The sequence below is a fragment of the Aspergillus alliaceus genome (genome assembly GCF_009176365.1).
Source record: "Aspergillus alliaceus strain CBS 536.65 unplaced genomic scaffold BDW43scaffold_79, whole genome shotgun sequence".
Taxonomy (NCBI): domain Eukaryota; kingdom Fungi; phylum Ascomycota; class Eurotiomycetes; order Eurotiales; family Aspergillaceae; genus Aspergillus; species Aspergillus alliaceus.
The window spans coordinates 1-16,081 of NW_022474762.1; the positions used below are offsets into that span (position 1 = coordinate 1).

Genomic DNA, 16,081 nt, shown 5'->3' on the forward strand with positions numbered 1-16,081 from the left:
AATTGCTTCATATTCTTCCTTTAGGCTGAAAATTCCTTTAGGCTGCCGACCACCCACCGGCGGAAGGCGGTGGGTGGTCGGAACCGCCACTGATAATCGTTTTGTCTACCGCCCTGCTGCCCGCCCTACTTGGAGCTCAGATCTCTTAAAACCAGCAGTGTAGCTTACTTCTACAAGAGTTAGATTCTATTATACAAGCCATTATCATGCCTTGTCCAGTAATTAATCTTAAGTCTTATAAGGCAGAGATTACTGATCTTTATATAAATAATATATTCTCTAATACTATTATTGTTAAGGATATCTACTAGTCAGGGTAGAAGACCTGTTAACTAGTATATAATTACATGTGCTACTATATTAATCTCAGGTGCTATAAGATACTATCTGCTGCAGTAAAATCCTTACTGTATTCTAATAGCTTCAGAAGCCAGTGATCAATCTCTATATATAGTAGTAGATTATTTAATAGAAATCCAGTTCTCTGCTTCTGTTACTTGCAGCACTGTAGTATGCTATTTCTCCACTATCTGTAACTCTCTAAGCTGCAATTAACACTTAGACCCTGAGAAAGGCAAAGCACCAGAGAATCTAATTATCTTGAATAGAAAGAATAGAGATAAAAATAATTCAATTATCCTATAGAGATATATATAAACTCTTATTTAGAATCTATATCAATACCAGTACCCCAATTATACAGGCCCTGTGTACAATAACCTGAGCAAGGGCTTGCACCTGTAATGCTCAGGATAAGTAACTAACCGGTGAAACGAAGCAAGTCATGTAAGTATCTGCCAGCAGAATACTAGCATGAACATGAAATTTCAGTTTTTTCCCTTTTGTCCCAAGGGTCTGCCGTAGGAACATATAACAGACCCGACCTGCGGGTAGGAAACTAGGACCCTCGACCCTCAAAAATGAGGGTTGAGGGTCGGGTAGCGAGGGTCACCCGCGGGTCATGGCGAGGTCTAGATATGGCCACTGGAGAGCATAAAAAAGATCTTAATTAACTGAGGAAATAGCTAAACTATGCTATCAATGGGCATATATATATAAGGATTGGATGTATAAGCAGTAGAGCTAGACTTGTTAGGCCCGCGGGTTGGGCCGGGTTTTTGAGGTTGTTCAACCCAGCCCGTTGGGTTTGGGCCGGGTTAAGATGATATACAAACCACCCACTTGTCAAGATATATATATGTGAACCACCCACAGGAGCCCATAACTGTAGATCCTTTCCTACTATAGTAATAATTTATATTCTTTATATAATACAGTCTTATAATATAGTAATTTATTTATATTATTATAGGTAAATAATATATTTAGAGTATTTTTTGTCTTGGCAACCTGCGGGCTAACCCGTTGACCCGTGGGCCATCCAGGGAAGAAACCCGGCCCATGCCGGGTCATTGTATTGGTCAACCCAGCCCATTTCTTGGCGGGTTGGGCCGGGTTGGGCCGGTTTTCGTGGGCTGGGCCTAACAAGTCTACTCAGAACCAGAAGATAATAGAGTACATGAACTGCAGGAAGACAATAATAATTAGATTGATCTATCCCTGTCTAGTACTTAACAGCAGGCATCAGAAAGAATAAGGAAGTGATCAAGACTTTTAGATAAATATAAAGTTAGTTAAGAATAGTCTATAAATATATTTTTGGCTCAATAATCTCTTAGAACCCTAGTTTCTCTGAAAACAGACTTGTAAAGTAAATACTAAAAAATATAGCCTATAAATACATAAACTATGCAGGTTATAGGTTTTTGTATATTTATTATGTTTGATAACCCGCGGGTTATGGCGAGGCCTAGAGGCACCCGAGCCAACTAAGACAGACAAGGTAACTGCAAACAAGGCAGCTGAGACAGATAAGATAGTTAAGATACTTAAACTAAGTTCTGAAATAATAGAGATATTACTAGATAGATCCCTAAGAGAATATAGACACCTAAGAAAGACCCTAATAGATAGTTAAAGAAAGAATTGATATTTGCAATATCAGAATCAGAGATTCCTGTCTACACGGCAGTGACACTGTAGAAGATTACTATATTTAGTATAGAGAAGTTGGACTGGACAAATATAAGCAGCTGGAAGACACAGTATAAGATTTTCCTGGGAGGAAGGGAAGGCAATTCAAAACCTACATGCCACATGAAATGTAGATTTTTGAGGCTCAACCCTAGTATCAGGCCGAGGCCAGAGACCCATGGCGAAAATCAGACGTTATGGCCGATGGGCCGAAACGGTATGTTGGTTGCTATAGCTGCAAAAGGTCCGAACAAAATCAAATGTTTACCCCATCCTGTCGTTCCAGGAAGTGCTCAGCGAGCTCGGGCTTGCTCGAAAGCGATGTTTACTCATACCGAGGTGGGGATAGAGGCTATTTTCCACGGCACTGAAGGTACCCACTCAGTAGCCGCGGGAACTCCAGCCGAAGTAGGTTGCTGAACAAACAACTTAAAAGAATCAATAACAACCCATAATTCAAGGCCTCATAAGCACATCTCTCAAAGACTTCTCGTTCTCTATCATCAAACAGAGCAACACTATTGAGCCATGGCTGAAGAAGATCTTGTTCGCCTCGACATCAACGGCATTTTTGCGGTTATTACGCTGAACAACCCAACAAAGTTCAATGCCTTGACGCAGAGTCTGTATTACCGCCTTGCAAGCTTGCTTCGAGAAGCTGAAGAAAATCCGGACGTCTACGTTACTGTCTTGATTGGCGAAGGCCCCTTTTTCTCTGCGTAAGTTCTCTTCCCCTTGGTGCAAAAGGTGGAAATTGTGAAGAGATGCTGATGCAGATTCAAGCGGGGCTGATCTTAAAGGGAAACCTCCATCTATGGAGGAGATTTTATCTCGCCCTTACTGGCTTCCCAAGTTGGTCAACAACAACGTTGACGTGGCAAGAGCGTTCTACAGCCATTCGAAGATTCTTGTCACTGCGCTGAACGGGCCTGTTATTGGACTTTCTGCAGCCTTAATATCTCACTCAGACTTTATCTACGCGGTATCCGACGCTTATCTGATGACTCCTTTCACGTCTCTCGGCCTCGTTGCTGAAGGCGGCTCCAGTGTCGCATTTGTCCAGCGAATGGGTCATGGTAAAGCAAACGAGGCACTCCTTCTTGGCAGGAAGATCCCTGTCAGCGAGTTGGCTCAGGTCGGTTTTGTGAATAAGGTCTTTGAGGGCAAAGGCGACTTTCGCGAACAGGTGATGGGCTACCTGCAGCAGACATTCGGCGATCATCTAGTGAAGTCAAGCCTTCTGGGGACCAAGGCTCTCATGCGTCGTCGCTTGGTTAGGGAGCAGGACGAGCAAGCACCGCTCGAAATGTTCGGTGGCCTCGACCGTTTCTGCCAGGGCATCCCACAGGCCAAGATGAGCGAGGCTCTGTCCAGGAGCAAGACATCTCGACTCTGAATTTGTTGAGAACTATGACCGACGCATGATAGTGCTAAGCTCCTGGAAATCAGCGCTTAGTTTTCAGGCCTCCGTTTGCACTGCGTCTTGCATGTAGCTTCGGGCTGTGTTCGTGTCTTTATACTCTTTACCTCGCTGTACAAGATTTCGCAATCTACCTTCTCTTTTCTAAGTGTAAATATTCCCAGAGCGTCATCTGTCCATATCTCTAGATTTAGAAGACCACGAGGAGCTTAGGCTACAGCGATATGGGTAGCAAGGCATTTTTTCTCGTTTATGACAATGCGGCACTCAATAATGATCTTCAATACTGCCTCTACGGGTGCAATTCGAGATTACTGTCAGGCCAATCTGCTATTATTTAAAAGTGATGGCGCGACTAAAGGCTCGAAATAATACTTCATCAAGCGAAATTCTGTTCGCTTCCATTAGGCCGACATGAGCAACAAGGTCCTTGACTTGTAGCCTAAGCATGAATGTGGGAGCTCGACGTTCAAACTCTGTGTCTATAGGTCGTAGCGAGCCTACAACAGCTTCAATCATTTTGCCTGGATAAATTTAGTATACGTAGTCGGGCGTAACTAAAATCATTCCCACAACTGTAGCTTTGTCCCGGCGACGGCTCGATATGGCCTATGCAGAAATTTGTAAGCTATGAAATCCTTGTTATTACGAGATACGTTTGGGATTCGAAGTTATTGAACAAGAGGTTGAAAGCAGACGTCTCGGCGTAGGCGATGAGCTCGAACGGCCAGCCGTGTCTCAGCAGGGTGTTCACTAGGTGCCAGCAATTTATAAAGACAAATTAATTACCAAGATCAATGTAAGTCTACCGGTCATGAAGCTCTATTGTCCGAGAGATTCGGCATAATTAACATTCAAAGCCTCAGATTGTTCCATTTAGGCTCTTTATTACAGTTCGCTCTGGAAGAAGCTAGTGTTCAATCCTCGCTCTCATAAGCCAGTTAAGATGTGGAAAATGCCAGAAAAAGTGGATGAGATTCAACTGCGACGGGAGAGACTGAAGCTCAGTGAGAATTAGTCGCCTTAGGCCTCGGCAGTCGCGGCCAGCTTTGCGGCTAACCACCGCCAACTAGACAACCTTACTGGGCAACTGTGCGGAGGCTTGCCCGTTGCCGAGGCCCAGCATGTGTACCGCTTCTACCCCAAAGTACTTATCCGCGGCAACCTTCCCGCATTGGTGCTGAATATGCTGTACTGACTTCATTTTGCAAAAGGCCCGACTGCTCACTTTCATGATGCCCAGTTCTTCAGTGGAGAGCACGCGGAATTCCGGCAGAACACGACGGTCCAGAAAACGAGCACCCGTAGCTTGCGAGTCATGCCACGCTCGTAAAGTAAGGTGCAGTCTCCCACAAACTGGCCAACCCTGCGCCAACTGCTCCTTAGATGATGTCTCATGTATGCCGCGGGAGAGTAGGAGATTGAAGTAAGCGACGTGTCAACCTCAGACCGGAGAGCTCCTCGGCAGACACGCTAATGAGCTGCCGTGGCAGACTTGGAATGCAATCGTCGTCTTACCGTCTTAGCGCGGTCTCTTCGGTGTCAAATGGCAGTCCCGCGGTACGGAGTGCTCCGCTGGAAGATCGCAGCTTTTCACCCGGTCCCGAGCGCCTCGTTGCGTCGGAGGATCTATCTGTGCGGAGCGGACGGAGCCCCGCAGCTCCGTCGGTTGAAGATACAGGAGATGGCACCGAAACACCTTACCATCCGTTCAACGAGCATTTCAGCCATCATAATGTAGGTAATACGGGTACGTCACGACCGGATGGAGACGTTCCAGATAAGTGCTATTCCCCCATATACGGTGAGAATCAGATATCTAGCTGGGATTAGGGGATCCTTGCGCCAGCGATGGCCCGCCATGATGCTGATTCGATCATGTAGGCGACCCTCGGGGCGTTGGCCTGGTAGTCGACATCTGCGAACCAGAGCCAAGGGAGAAGAGCGGTCACTTCCTCGTTCCACGAATTAGCCCAACACATATCGACCAGGGAACGATCGATTACCTGCGCTACAAGGGCGTCTTTGACTTGCCTACTCCTGCTGTCTGCGAAATGATCATACGGACGTACTTCCACTATGTGCATCCTTTTTTCCCAGCTGTCGATGCTCGTTCATTTCTCGATATGTTTGAGAATGCACGCAACGACATGAGCCTGCATCTCTTGTGGAGCATGTTTCTAGCTGCCGCAAATGTATGGGTCTCGTTCATTCCCTCACTTCCCCTCGTTGGCATCCTAACATGAGATATAGTTCGCCGATGACAGCACCTTAAAAGCCGCCAACTTTTCCTCTCGAAAAGAGATGAAGCGTGCAATGTATATCCGAGCTAAGGTTCTGGCTCGATAAGACACTCTTGAACAAAAGGCGCTAGCTAACCAAAGTCAAGTAGGCTCTTTATGACGCGGAATATGAAAGAAGGAAGATTACTCTCATTCAGGCAGTACTCCTGATGGGCTTCTGGTATTCGGACACTGAAGACAGGGTCGGGTCTTGGCATTGGAACGGCGTTGCCATCAGTCTATGCCAAACGATAGGGCTACATCGGCAGCCAGACAGCAGTCGAAAACACAGTAAAGCCATTTCCATGAGCGATATCAGACTATGGCGGCAGATCTGGTGGAGCTGCTTTTACCGTGAAGCGTGGTTCTCTGCCGGCATGGGCAGGCCTATGCGCATCAATCTAGCTGACTGCAGTACCCCGATGCCAGACTCCAATGACTCTGGTAGCCTCCTCGCAGGGATTCCGGAGAGTATTCAACAAAAGTACCTTCCTGAAGGCACCGGGGACTTAGCCAAACTGTGGACGGAGCTGTTGACACTTACGGTCTCATTAGCGAAGATTCTCTCATGGCAAAATCGAGCGGAGCGGACGCCACCCAGTAGGAGTGAAATACAGCACATAGACAATAACATCCGACAGTATTATTTTCGCAAAGACTACGCCATAGCTCACCGACAAAGTCATGTTGTCTCCTTACACGCGTACCACCTTGAGCTATATCTAGAGTAATTGAGATTCCGATTTCTTTTTGTTAGTTTTCGATAGGCTGACACTCTATAGGTCCGTTATACTGATCCTATACCGGCCATTTATCTTTGATAAGCCAGAGATACCTTGGCCCGATGTCTCTGCGGACGAATGGACATCCACTGTGGTGCGGAGGACCAAAGACGCCGCGACCAACACCAACAAGATCCTCGGCAACATGATCAGTGCTGATATGATCAGCAGTACGCAAGCGATGGTGTACGTGCCCTGTCAGAGATTCGAAAAGACATTGAAACGTGGGATGCTAAGTATCGCTAGCTGCATTGCATTGGTTCCCGCATTGCAAGTCCATCTCCTTGACACCACCTCTGAAAAACAGCTGGTGCAACGAATGGGCCGCCACAACCTCGAATTTTGTATGATGGTTATTGAAGAGCTCAAAACCGTATATTTCGGCGCCGAAATACTTTCCAGAATGTTTACCAAGGCAAAAAGCCAGATTTACAATCAGACGCTTGCTCCCGCCACAGTCCGTGGGGGTGATGCGGCCGACACCTCGCTTGGTTCCACGATCGGCTCTACTCCAGAAGTGCCAGACGATGCGCGCCAGGATGATGTGGAGATATTTGATGTCTTCTCGACGATGTTGAGTCCCTTTGCCCCATTAACAGCCGGCGGATTATTCGACAATGACGGGTACGTTTACACTCAATTCTGAATGCCTTTGTTCATTGGCTCTCTATGGTGTTTTCTTCTTGATGAACGTGGTTTCAGTTTCAAGTTACTAATCGTCCTTCATATGTGTGACAGGCTATTTGCTTTCGAACCGGACATCACGCTCAGGTAACTGATGTTCCCTAAGTCCGACCCCTCTGCAGATACACGCAAGACCTCAGACAACGCGAATCTATTGGGATATTGTTCGAAGGGCTCCATTAGTTTCATATCAATTTCGAGAATCACCTTGTCCTACAATTAGGTAAGAGGAGCGGAGAAAGATAGACGTGGACTAAGAAATTGAGAGCGCCTCTTCAATCGGATTGTCGAAGATATGTGGAAAACAGGGCATAGTAAATGGAATCAGATGGGATCTAACAGGCCGCTGGTCCGCAGAGACTTACTCTCCATATTCTGTTGGAGAAATAGAAAATACTTCTCCTAGATACTATAATAATATTAGACTTAAATAGTAGTATAGTAGAAAAGATAAATCAGTGAATTCTGCTCTCTTTACAGTAAATAAGTCTGTAAGAAAGCAATGAATAAGGCTGTTAAATAAGAAATAGAATTTTTAGAGACTGAATCTCAGACCCTTGAGGAGAGGTGCCGTGACCTGTGTACACGCCCATTTGGTTTGCAGGTTACAGGTCGGATAGGCCCGTTTAACGCCGAGGTGGATCTAACTTAGTCATGTGACCATGGTATTGCGGCACCTAGCTTGTACTACATCAAGTATTAATTACAATCCTATCTGACCCTTTCATGTGACCTGTGTGCTCTTTGGTTTGGGTGGTGGTGGTGGTTGTGGTTGTGTTGTGGTTGCAGGCTGTTTATCTATATGTGTGACTAAGCAACGGCACGTGACCATACCGAATATGGTAGGTCTCCAACAGGAGGAGTGGGGAACAGAGAATAAGACGTTGGGCGTTCTCAAGATCCCTAGGGCTGAACACAGGATAGGGCCACAAAAAAAAAGAAAAAAAGAAGTAACAGAAAGAGGAAAAAGAAAATTCTGCCCTTGACCACCTACCTGCGAGACTCAATCCACTGTTCTCGGGGTGTGACGTTGGAAGAGCTCCTCTTCCCCCGGACCCCTGGATCCCTTTGCTGTAGCCAAAATGAAATTTGACATCCTCGAACAGAGAATGGAGGTGAGAACAAGTGCTTTTAAGTTGTGAACCAGATAAGAGTTTAATTGAGTGGAGAAAGGAATCACGAACAAGTGTATTCAGAGGTGGGTCAGTTTGCGACGGTCGTACCCTCGTATAAAGTCAATACGGCCGTATTGGGCTCGTGTCGATTCAGCCGGCATGATCTGCTGGGAGATGCCAATATGAACAACCAACAACATATATATATCTCGTTGAGCTCGTCCTGGGCATCTGTGTTCACTACCATCGTCTTCTGTGCTCACACTCGGTCAGGATGTTTCTCCTCCCACTGCTCATCACGGTGGCTGCAGCGATTCGCTCGACTCCCAGTTTCCCAAACATCAATTTGGGCTACGCGGTCCACGCACCCACCTTCGTGAATACCACCTCGTCCGGCCTACAGGTCGCCAACTACAACAATATCCGCTTTGCCCAACCACCTACTGGAGACCGACGCTTTCGTAAACCCCAAACACCACCGCCGCAGCACGAGGGCGTCGTTCATGGAAGTGAGTATCTGTCGACGGATTGCGTCAACAGCGTGCCCGCGGTCGCCCCATTCCCGGGTTTCAACGGTACCACCTGGGGCCAGGAGGATTGCCTGTTCCTGAATGTGCAAGTCCCCGAGGGCGTCAAGGAGGGAGACAATGTGCCGGTGATCCATTGGCTGTATGGCGGAGCCTATGCCTTTGGAAGCAAAGATAATACAGCTCTTACTTATGGGTACTCGATGGGGTTGTTCAATGCGCTCAAGGGACATCATGAGAAGTTTATTTTCGTCGCGAGCAACTACAGGTGCCGTGTTTTATCCTTTGTCCATATCCCTGGAAGACAGTGACGTGGTTTGGCTGACTTGTATATGATGGAGATAGACTTGGGCTGTATGGATGGATGGCCTCTCCGGATGAGGATATGGACAGCAACATTGGTATCCACGATAGCGAAGCGGCCCTTGAATGGACCAAACAGTACATATCCAAGTTTGGAGGGGACCCAGACCGAATCACGGCAATGGGGCAAAGCTCAGGTGCTGGGCTCTTGAATTACCTCCTTGTGGCAGACAGAGGAGGCCGGAAGCTACCATTTTCTCAGGTGCGTTAAAAGAAAAATACACCGGAAGAATATCATGAGCCTTGACGAGAACTAACCCACCATAAGGCTATCATTTCTTCCCCGTCGCTTATGCCCCGCCGAAACGTCATGGAGCGGAGGCAGGAAATATATGAAGATGTGCTTGTGGCTACGAACTGCACGTCACTAGAATGCCTACGGTCTGCCTCGCCAGAGGTCCTTGCAGCAGCCAACCACCATCTCATCAGCGAAGTTCCCGCGGGCGCTGGCGGCGGTTCCTTCGGACCCAGCATTGGCTTTGCTCCAGCACCAGACGGCAGATATATTAGAGACGCACCGATGGTCCTTCTCCAGGACAGCGACGCAGCGTACCGCCAACCACTACGGCAATTATTGGTTGGCAACATGGCACTCGATGGAATGAATCTGATTAACGATAACAACATGCCGGCTGCATTCCCCGCCTTGGTTCGGACGGTCTTCACCACGGCCAGCAACCGGACTATACAACAAATCCAAGACTTGTTTCCGTTCCCCTCGTCAAATCCAGCGAAGCTTGCCTGGGACTGGGCAACGTCGATCATATACGGCTGCCACGCTCAGAATGTGGCCGCCGCGTATCCAGACATCACTCATCGATATGTGATGGCTATCCCCCCGGCAACCCATGCCGAGGATCTGTCCTGTACGTGGAACCCGTCCATTCGAACTGTCGGGACCCGGTGCTTGTTGGTCTAACTTCTCGCAGACATGTTCTTTGTCAACAACGCCACCACTCCCGTGACCAGTACCCCTGTTATTTGGCAAATGCAAGACTACCTGTTGCGGTTTATCGCGGCGCGCAATGCGACGACTACACCGTCTGGTTTCCCCGTATATGGCCCTCGCTCGGAGGTGGCATGGATCACTGAGACCGGGCCAGAAGTACGACCGGACCCTCTGGCTGGAGTGTGTGAGAAATTGCTTGCCTTGATAGAGGAACCTGAGAATGGCGTGTAGAGGCGGTACAGCCTGAAAATCTCGTGGAAAAATCGCCGTGGCGGTTAGATGGAGCTTCTACAAGAGGAGGGGTGCAAAAGTATATACAGTCACCCCCTTTTCGCGCCAAACCCACTAAAATGATTACCTTCTTTATTGGACTATTATTCTGCCAGTCAAAATAATCGATCGCGTACACGTCTAAGCAAGCCTACTATTCTATTCTATAATTCTCAATGTCTCAAAGAAAGGAAACATATCCTACTCCGCGTGCGCAGATATGCGGGCTTCATTGGCTGGGCTGGTGGTATAAGCAAATATGAAAAAAGCATGCTGAAGTTCAGAATCAGCAATTTGCTATACTATTCTCAAGCAGAGAGTATGTGAAAAAAATAGGCAACTTTACCATGTAGTGATCGCTCTAAAGTACTTTTAAATAAAGAACAAGAATATCTATCAGAGCTTTCTAGCCAAGATTCTTATACAAAGATGCGTAAACTATAAGATACTATCAATAATCAAATCTTAATTGATACTATTTGCAAATATGTTCTATAAAGTAGAGACAGAAAAGGTCTCCAGAAATTATAGAAGAAAACACTACTAAATATCTTGTTTGAGCCCGTCAGTACACTTGCTATACACCTAAAGGCTGGAGACGCGTTAGGTAGACTGATAAATGCTCACTAGAGTGAGGTAAAAGCATGCGGTCTTTATATATATTTAACAGTCCTGCTTGTCAAACAATTAAGCATAATGTCCATACTATATGCTGTGGGAAAGGTGCAAAGCATATATTTTAGGGTGGCCTTCGTTTTGATAAACGCACTAGTCTTTTTGCTTTAGAAGAAGACCTTGAAGCAGCGTGTGGAGGCGTTACTGCCTGGGTTATACCTCATGTATATGAGGTATGGTTTGCGCCTTATAAAATGTCTGCTTTAATACTATAGGTATAGAGATTATGGTATGGCCTCCCTCCTTGCCTGATCTTAACCTTATTTAGAATCTCTGAGTCATTATGAAAGCAGTTATTTATGAGCGCTATCCCGAGCTTGAGCGTGCGCCTGACATGCAGGGAACATTACCAGATATTAGAGTATTATTTATAATATTTATTAACTAGAAGTAATCTATAGAGGTAAAGTTACTATCTACTGCTTAATTTATATATAATAATATAATTAACTAAATAACAGGTATATCCCTCTTCTAGATATTAATTAGTGTCAGAAAAATGGATTCTGATTGCAGTAAGCTGAATGCAGATGACGCATTCAGATTGATTAGATCAACAGATCTGAGGAAACCAGCATAACCTTGATGTAAGCTTTCTACTAAAAGCCCAGACCGTACATTATGCCTCTGCTACGCAAGGTATCTCATGAACCCCCCTCAACAGCCCTTGACTTCTCGCGTGCTTCTCCACACCACCACGGTTTGGGGAGCATTGCAAATTGCGAGAAAGGACATAATCGGGGTGATCCAGATACTATTTTCATGAGTCGGAAGAACTTTCCTGGCCTTCACCACTGATCAACTAGCGGGACCTCCCAATTTCCTTCGTCAACTAGTCCTAGTATGAACAATCTGGGCTCGCAGAATATTCACCAGATGCGACAGGGAACTCACTCCCATACCCCACAGTTAAGCCAATGGTATCAAACCTCCATCTTTGACAGCGATGCCTCCGGCAAAGGTGACTCGGCTGAAGGGGAGCTCTTAGGCCGGTCAGGTTCAAATGCATTCTTGTCATCAGTGCATAGACCCTCCGGGCAGACGACACGGTTGTCGTTACAGACGCATAGTAACTCATTTACAATACTTCTCGGGATTTCCCAGACCAATATCACCAGTCTTTAAAATTTATGGTTATTCACGAGATAACGGCAGTATGCTAGATACAACTTCACCAATATCAAGGTCGTCCCTAGACTTTGTCTTTCGATCTAAAACGGGACCTAGTACGGATCCTATATCTCGAGGAGCAATAGAGACATCCAAGGAGACCTGGCACGGGATAGAAAAGAGGGGTCTGCAGAATCTATCTAATACTATGCCTCATCATGCTCAGGCGATTTTATCTGCAGAGGCCCGTTACACTAAATAGGAAGGCGGTCATTTTAGTGGTTTTAACACGAAAAGCTGGTGACTATACTTTTGCACCCCCCCCCCCCCCCCCCACTGTAGACTATGTATGTATGTATAGTGAACGGGGAAAAGTCGAACCAATACAGGAGCACTGGGACACGCGGCTTTCGATCTAGTCCATTTTTGATCGATACCCACAAACCGTAGCCGGAAACTCCAGCAAATCCACAATTCTCTGATCGCCATGCCATTCCAGGTACATACAGATCGCCTGACATTCGGACCGAACTCGAGCATCCACCCACCACTCATGGACGGACGAGCACATGAGCGCTAGCCAGTATGCCAATAAAAGCAGGGCACGCGGATCTTTGGCCCCCAGCAAGACGAGGAAACCCGGCTCCAGCCGGCCCATGAAGTTGGTGATGCGAGAATCTTCCGGCTGATGCCGAGGCATCCGCAGTAACGGGCACAGCATCCGCAGGGGCCAGTGGTACGTGTTCGTTTCTTCGGTGGTTTCGTCGTTGATGTCACATAGGTCGGCCAGATCCGGATCGAGGTCTTCACGGCCCATTCGGTGGTCGTCGTAGAATTCGTAGGTGCTGGCCACTTTGAATGCGTCACTCCAGATGCTTTCATTGAGCCACGGGTTGACTAGTTCGATGAGACATCGCAGTCCACCTTGGACAGACAGCCAGTTCATGGCGCTAGAGTCATCTGACAGCACCCAGGACTCGCTTGGGTCTATCCTCTCCTTGAAAAAGGAGAACATGCCGATGAGGATACAGGTCGACATCAACACGTCCATGTTGTGCCGGCCGATGGGTGATTGTAGCTCCTGTCGATACATCCGTGCCGCGTCGTGCCGAAGTTGCGCGGCGACCATGCTCTGACTTGGATCGGATGGCAAGACGCTGGTTCTGTGGGTGCTCGCTGCCGCTAGCATAGCATATAAGAGGCAGGGTTCCTAGAGCACACGGTTGGTCCGGGGGCTTTCTATCCAGTGAGGGTGTAAACGGATCGGCCAATCATACCGATAGAGCTATGTAGAAGGTACGTTCTCGAAAGACCTGCTTCAAGTGGGCGAACCTCGGCGTGTAGACTGCGACCATTCGTGAAAAGTGGGTAAGAATGTCCAGGCCCAGTACGCCAAGATTGTCTCCTCCCGAGGAGCCAGGAAGGTGACGGTGTTCGTCGCTCAGGCCGACCTGCAGCACCGCGTCGATATTGGCCGTCATTGCATCGAATGCCAAGGACGCATTGCGATGCAGCGGGCCGTTGCGCGAGGCTGCGGCGACCGATTGTTGTCTGGCATCCTTATACTGGGCCAGATTGTAGTCACAGGTGACACCATAGACCTGGCATCGCGTGCATTCTGGTCGGGTTTCATCACACTATGGAAGTTCGCGCAGGGTCAGTATCCTGCGGCGACACGGCCCCGTGGAGGCTCGTACCTTGACTCGCCGGCTTTTACAATTCCTGCAGCCACTTCTGGATTTGTGATGTGTGCGTCGAGTCTTGCTTCCTCGCCGCGCTAGGCCAAGTACCCTCACCATTGGCCCACTCTGATGGAGGTCTAGCCCTGCAGTAGTTCGTCTTAGTGCGGATTGGGCTCGGAATGCCGACAGATAGCCTCCCTCCGCCCAGTGAGTAGCGCCGTGCGGAGAGATATCACTGTGCATAATCGTGTTGACCATCTGAGGTAGTAGGGAATGCTTGGGTTGCATAGATGGGGGACAACGTCGACGAAGGAGTTGGCTGAAGAAAAGGAAACGAGAATACGAGCCCCTGCCTGAAAGAGGGTCACCCGCTCGAAACGGGCAATCTCGCCAAGAGCTCGTATTTCTTTGCTGTGGTCTTATCCAACCGTCGTCCGTTCCACTTGAGGATTGACTTCCACCCGGCAGTGCTTGAACACGAGGCAAATAGAGCCCCCGAGAATGATTATTGTGTAAGGAACTCAGCTGAATCAATAGTTGATTAGGTAGTCTATCACCAAGAGACTAAGCTAAAGAGAGGAAAAGAGAAGAAACATGAAGCTATTGTGTTGTGTTGCCCTTATGAACAAAGGGCCACATGACTACCACTCATTCACTGATTGCCTAAACCTCTATCCGTGACAAAGATTACCTGTTAATAACATATTTCACTGGTGAGCGGGCCCAACGAGCGGGCCACCTCCGTATCCCATACTAAACGGTCACTTTTTAAGGTCTGATATCTCAACCATCATTAGCTATATTATAATAATATACTTATAGAAGCTGTATATAGGCTTTCAGAACATGTTTTTCTACTTTATATAACTATAGCTTATTTTAAGTGCTTGTAATATTAGTATAAAATAAACTACTAAAAAATACATTGTAATATATATTACCTCAAGATATATAGACTTATATCCTTTAAAATCTAAATACTGATATTAAATCTTACTTTAATATATTGTTATATAAATATGAATTACTTTAGATAAGGTGTGGTTGAGATACTGGATCTTAAAAAGTGACTGTTTAGTATGGGATACAGAGGTGGCCTGCTTGTTGGTGTGGCCTGCTCACCAGTGAAATACGTTAGAACAAAGTAGCTTACTAAAATCAATATATTAACTGATGGAGCTGTTGTAGCTCACGTGTATGGGATCGATTGTCTTAAGGTCTAAATCTACCATACAGAGATTCTTTTGGTATTGTGGTCAGGCCACGTGGTTGATGCCTTAGGCTCCCATAAGGCTCTGACATTAACTAAACAGCTGTAAGTAATAGTAATATATTTAAGTAAATGAGCAATTTTACATATCCTAATTAGGAAAGGTTACGAAAATTTTCCGCAAATAAGGGCTGATAAGGGCGGTTGACAGCCGCCCTCTGAGGGTCTGGCGAGGGCAAGCAAAGTCCCGCCCGCCCTCGGCCCTCTAAATGTTTCTGCCGAGGTCTAGATCATACACAGGGGCCCGGGTTTAATGGAGGGGACTGCTAAGCTTTTGGGCGGAATCACCATTCAATCCCTGGCACTGGAGGCAGCTGTTCGGAGCTTGAGCTCATACGATGTAGGGGAGAGCTTTCCCTCTATCAGCTGTCTCTACTTCTCTCAAAAGCTCGCCCGACACGAAGCAGGTCAGAGTCGCCAGAACTAGAGAGGGTGTTGGAAAAAGTAAGATCACTAAGTAGAGGATCTTCCTAGCTAGCTTCTATTAATAATTAAGTCTACGTTGTACTCACTCAAGGCATTCCACTATGACGCCTGTAATTATACCCATTATATAGACAGTCTTCCCTTCCCAGCCTGTCTAGTAGTTAGTTTGAGAGTCAAGCCACTTGATGTGAGAGTAGAATATCTTGCGCAATAGGGATTAATCATGAATTATTCTTTATAGCTGGGAATGCCTCAGTGACAACTGTAAAGGATCTGCTTATATAGGGCAGAACGACTGTCAATTAGGTGAGAATCACTAATACCTAGCAGCAGAATTGATACAAGACTAGTTCTGGTAAGACCCGTTCCGGATACGCTGGGGGTTCGGTGCTTTATCCCCGATGAACAGTAATGTTACATCTCGATAGTCATGATATCATAGAAAAGCTCCCGACTCCTTCCTGTACAGTACCCGCATGACGGGTTCCCGGG

General features: G+C 46.9%; 4 protein-coding genes across 4 annotated transcripts; 3 read left to right on the forward strand and 1 right to left on the reverse strand.

The window, feature by feature from the left end:
* The first annotated feature begins 2,495 nt into the window (after nucleotides 1-2,495).
* Nucleotides 2,496-3,581, forward strand: BDW43DRAFT_238747 (enoyl-CoA hydratase/isomerase family protein). The gene is made up of 2 exons (XM_032039636.1): nucleotides 2,496-2,753; nucleotides 2,818-3,581. Exons 1-2 carry the CDS (start codon nucleotides 2,563-2,565, stop codon nucleotides 3,428-3,430), a joined length of 804 nt encoding a protein of 267 aa, XP_031894473.1. The 5' UTR covers nucleotides 2,496-2,562; the 3' UTR covers nucleotides 3,431-3,581.
* A 1,108-nt stretch (nucleotides 3,582-4,689) lies between these two features.
* BDW43DRAFT_304451 (Zn(II)2Cys6 transcription factor) lies at nucleotides 4,690-7,164 on the forward strand (the record flags this gene model as incomplete). Its single annotated transcript, XM_032045605.1, has 7 exons — nucleotides 4,690-4,880; nucleotides 4,912-5,258; nucleotides 5,339-5,649; nucleotides 5,708-5,788; nucleotides 5,847-6,463; nucleotides 6,519-6,704; nucleotides 6,765-7,164. The coding sequence occupies 7 exons, from the start codon at nucleotides 4,690-4,692 to the stop codon at nucleotides 7,162-7,164; spliced, it is 2,133 nt and encodes a 710-aa protein (XP_031894474.1).
* Nucleotides 7,165-8,419: 1,255 nt separating this feature from the next.
* Nucleotides 8,420-10,658, forward strand: BDW43DRAFT_238793 (carboxyl ester lipase). Its single transcript, XM_032039637.1, has 4 exons — nucleotides 8,420-9,112; nucleotides 9,190-9,409; nucleotides 9,476-10,073; nucleotides 10,137-10,658. Exons 1-4 carry the CDS (start codon nucleotides 8,592-8,594, stop codon nucleotides 10,385-10,387), a joined length of 1,590 nt encoding a protein of 529 aa, XP_031894475.1. The 5' UTR covers nucleotides 8,420-8,591; the 3' UTR covers nucleotides 10,388-10,658.
* A 1,923-nt stretch (nucleotides 10,659-12,581) lies between these two features.
* Nucleotides 12,582-14,449, reverse strand: BDW43DRAFT_293523 (Zn(II)2Cys6 transcription factor domain-containing protein). The gene is made up of 3 exons (XM_032043832.1): nucleotides 13,909-14,449; nucleotides 13,489-13,848; nucleotides 12,582-13,421 (listed from the first exon to the last, which is right to left on the reverse strand). The coding sequence occupies exons 1-3, from the start codon at nucleotides 14,179-14,181 to the stop codon at nucleotides 12,627-12,629; spliced, it is 1,428 nt and encodes a 475-aa protein (XP_031894476.1). The 5' UTR covers nucleotides 14,182-14,449; the 3' UTR covers nucleotides 12,582-12,626.
* Nucleotides 14,450-16,081: the final 1,632 nt, after the last annotated feature.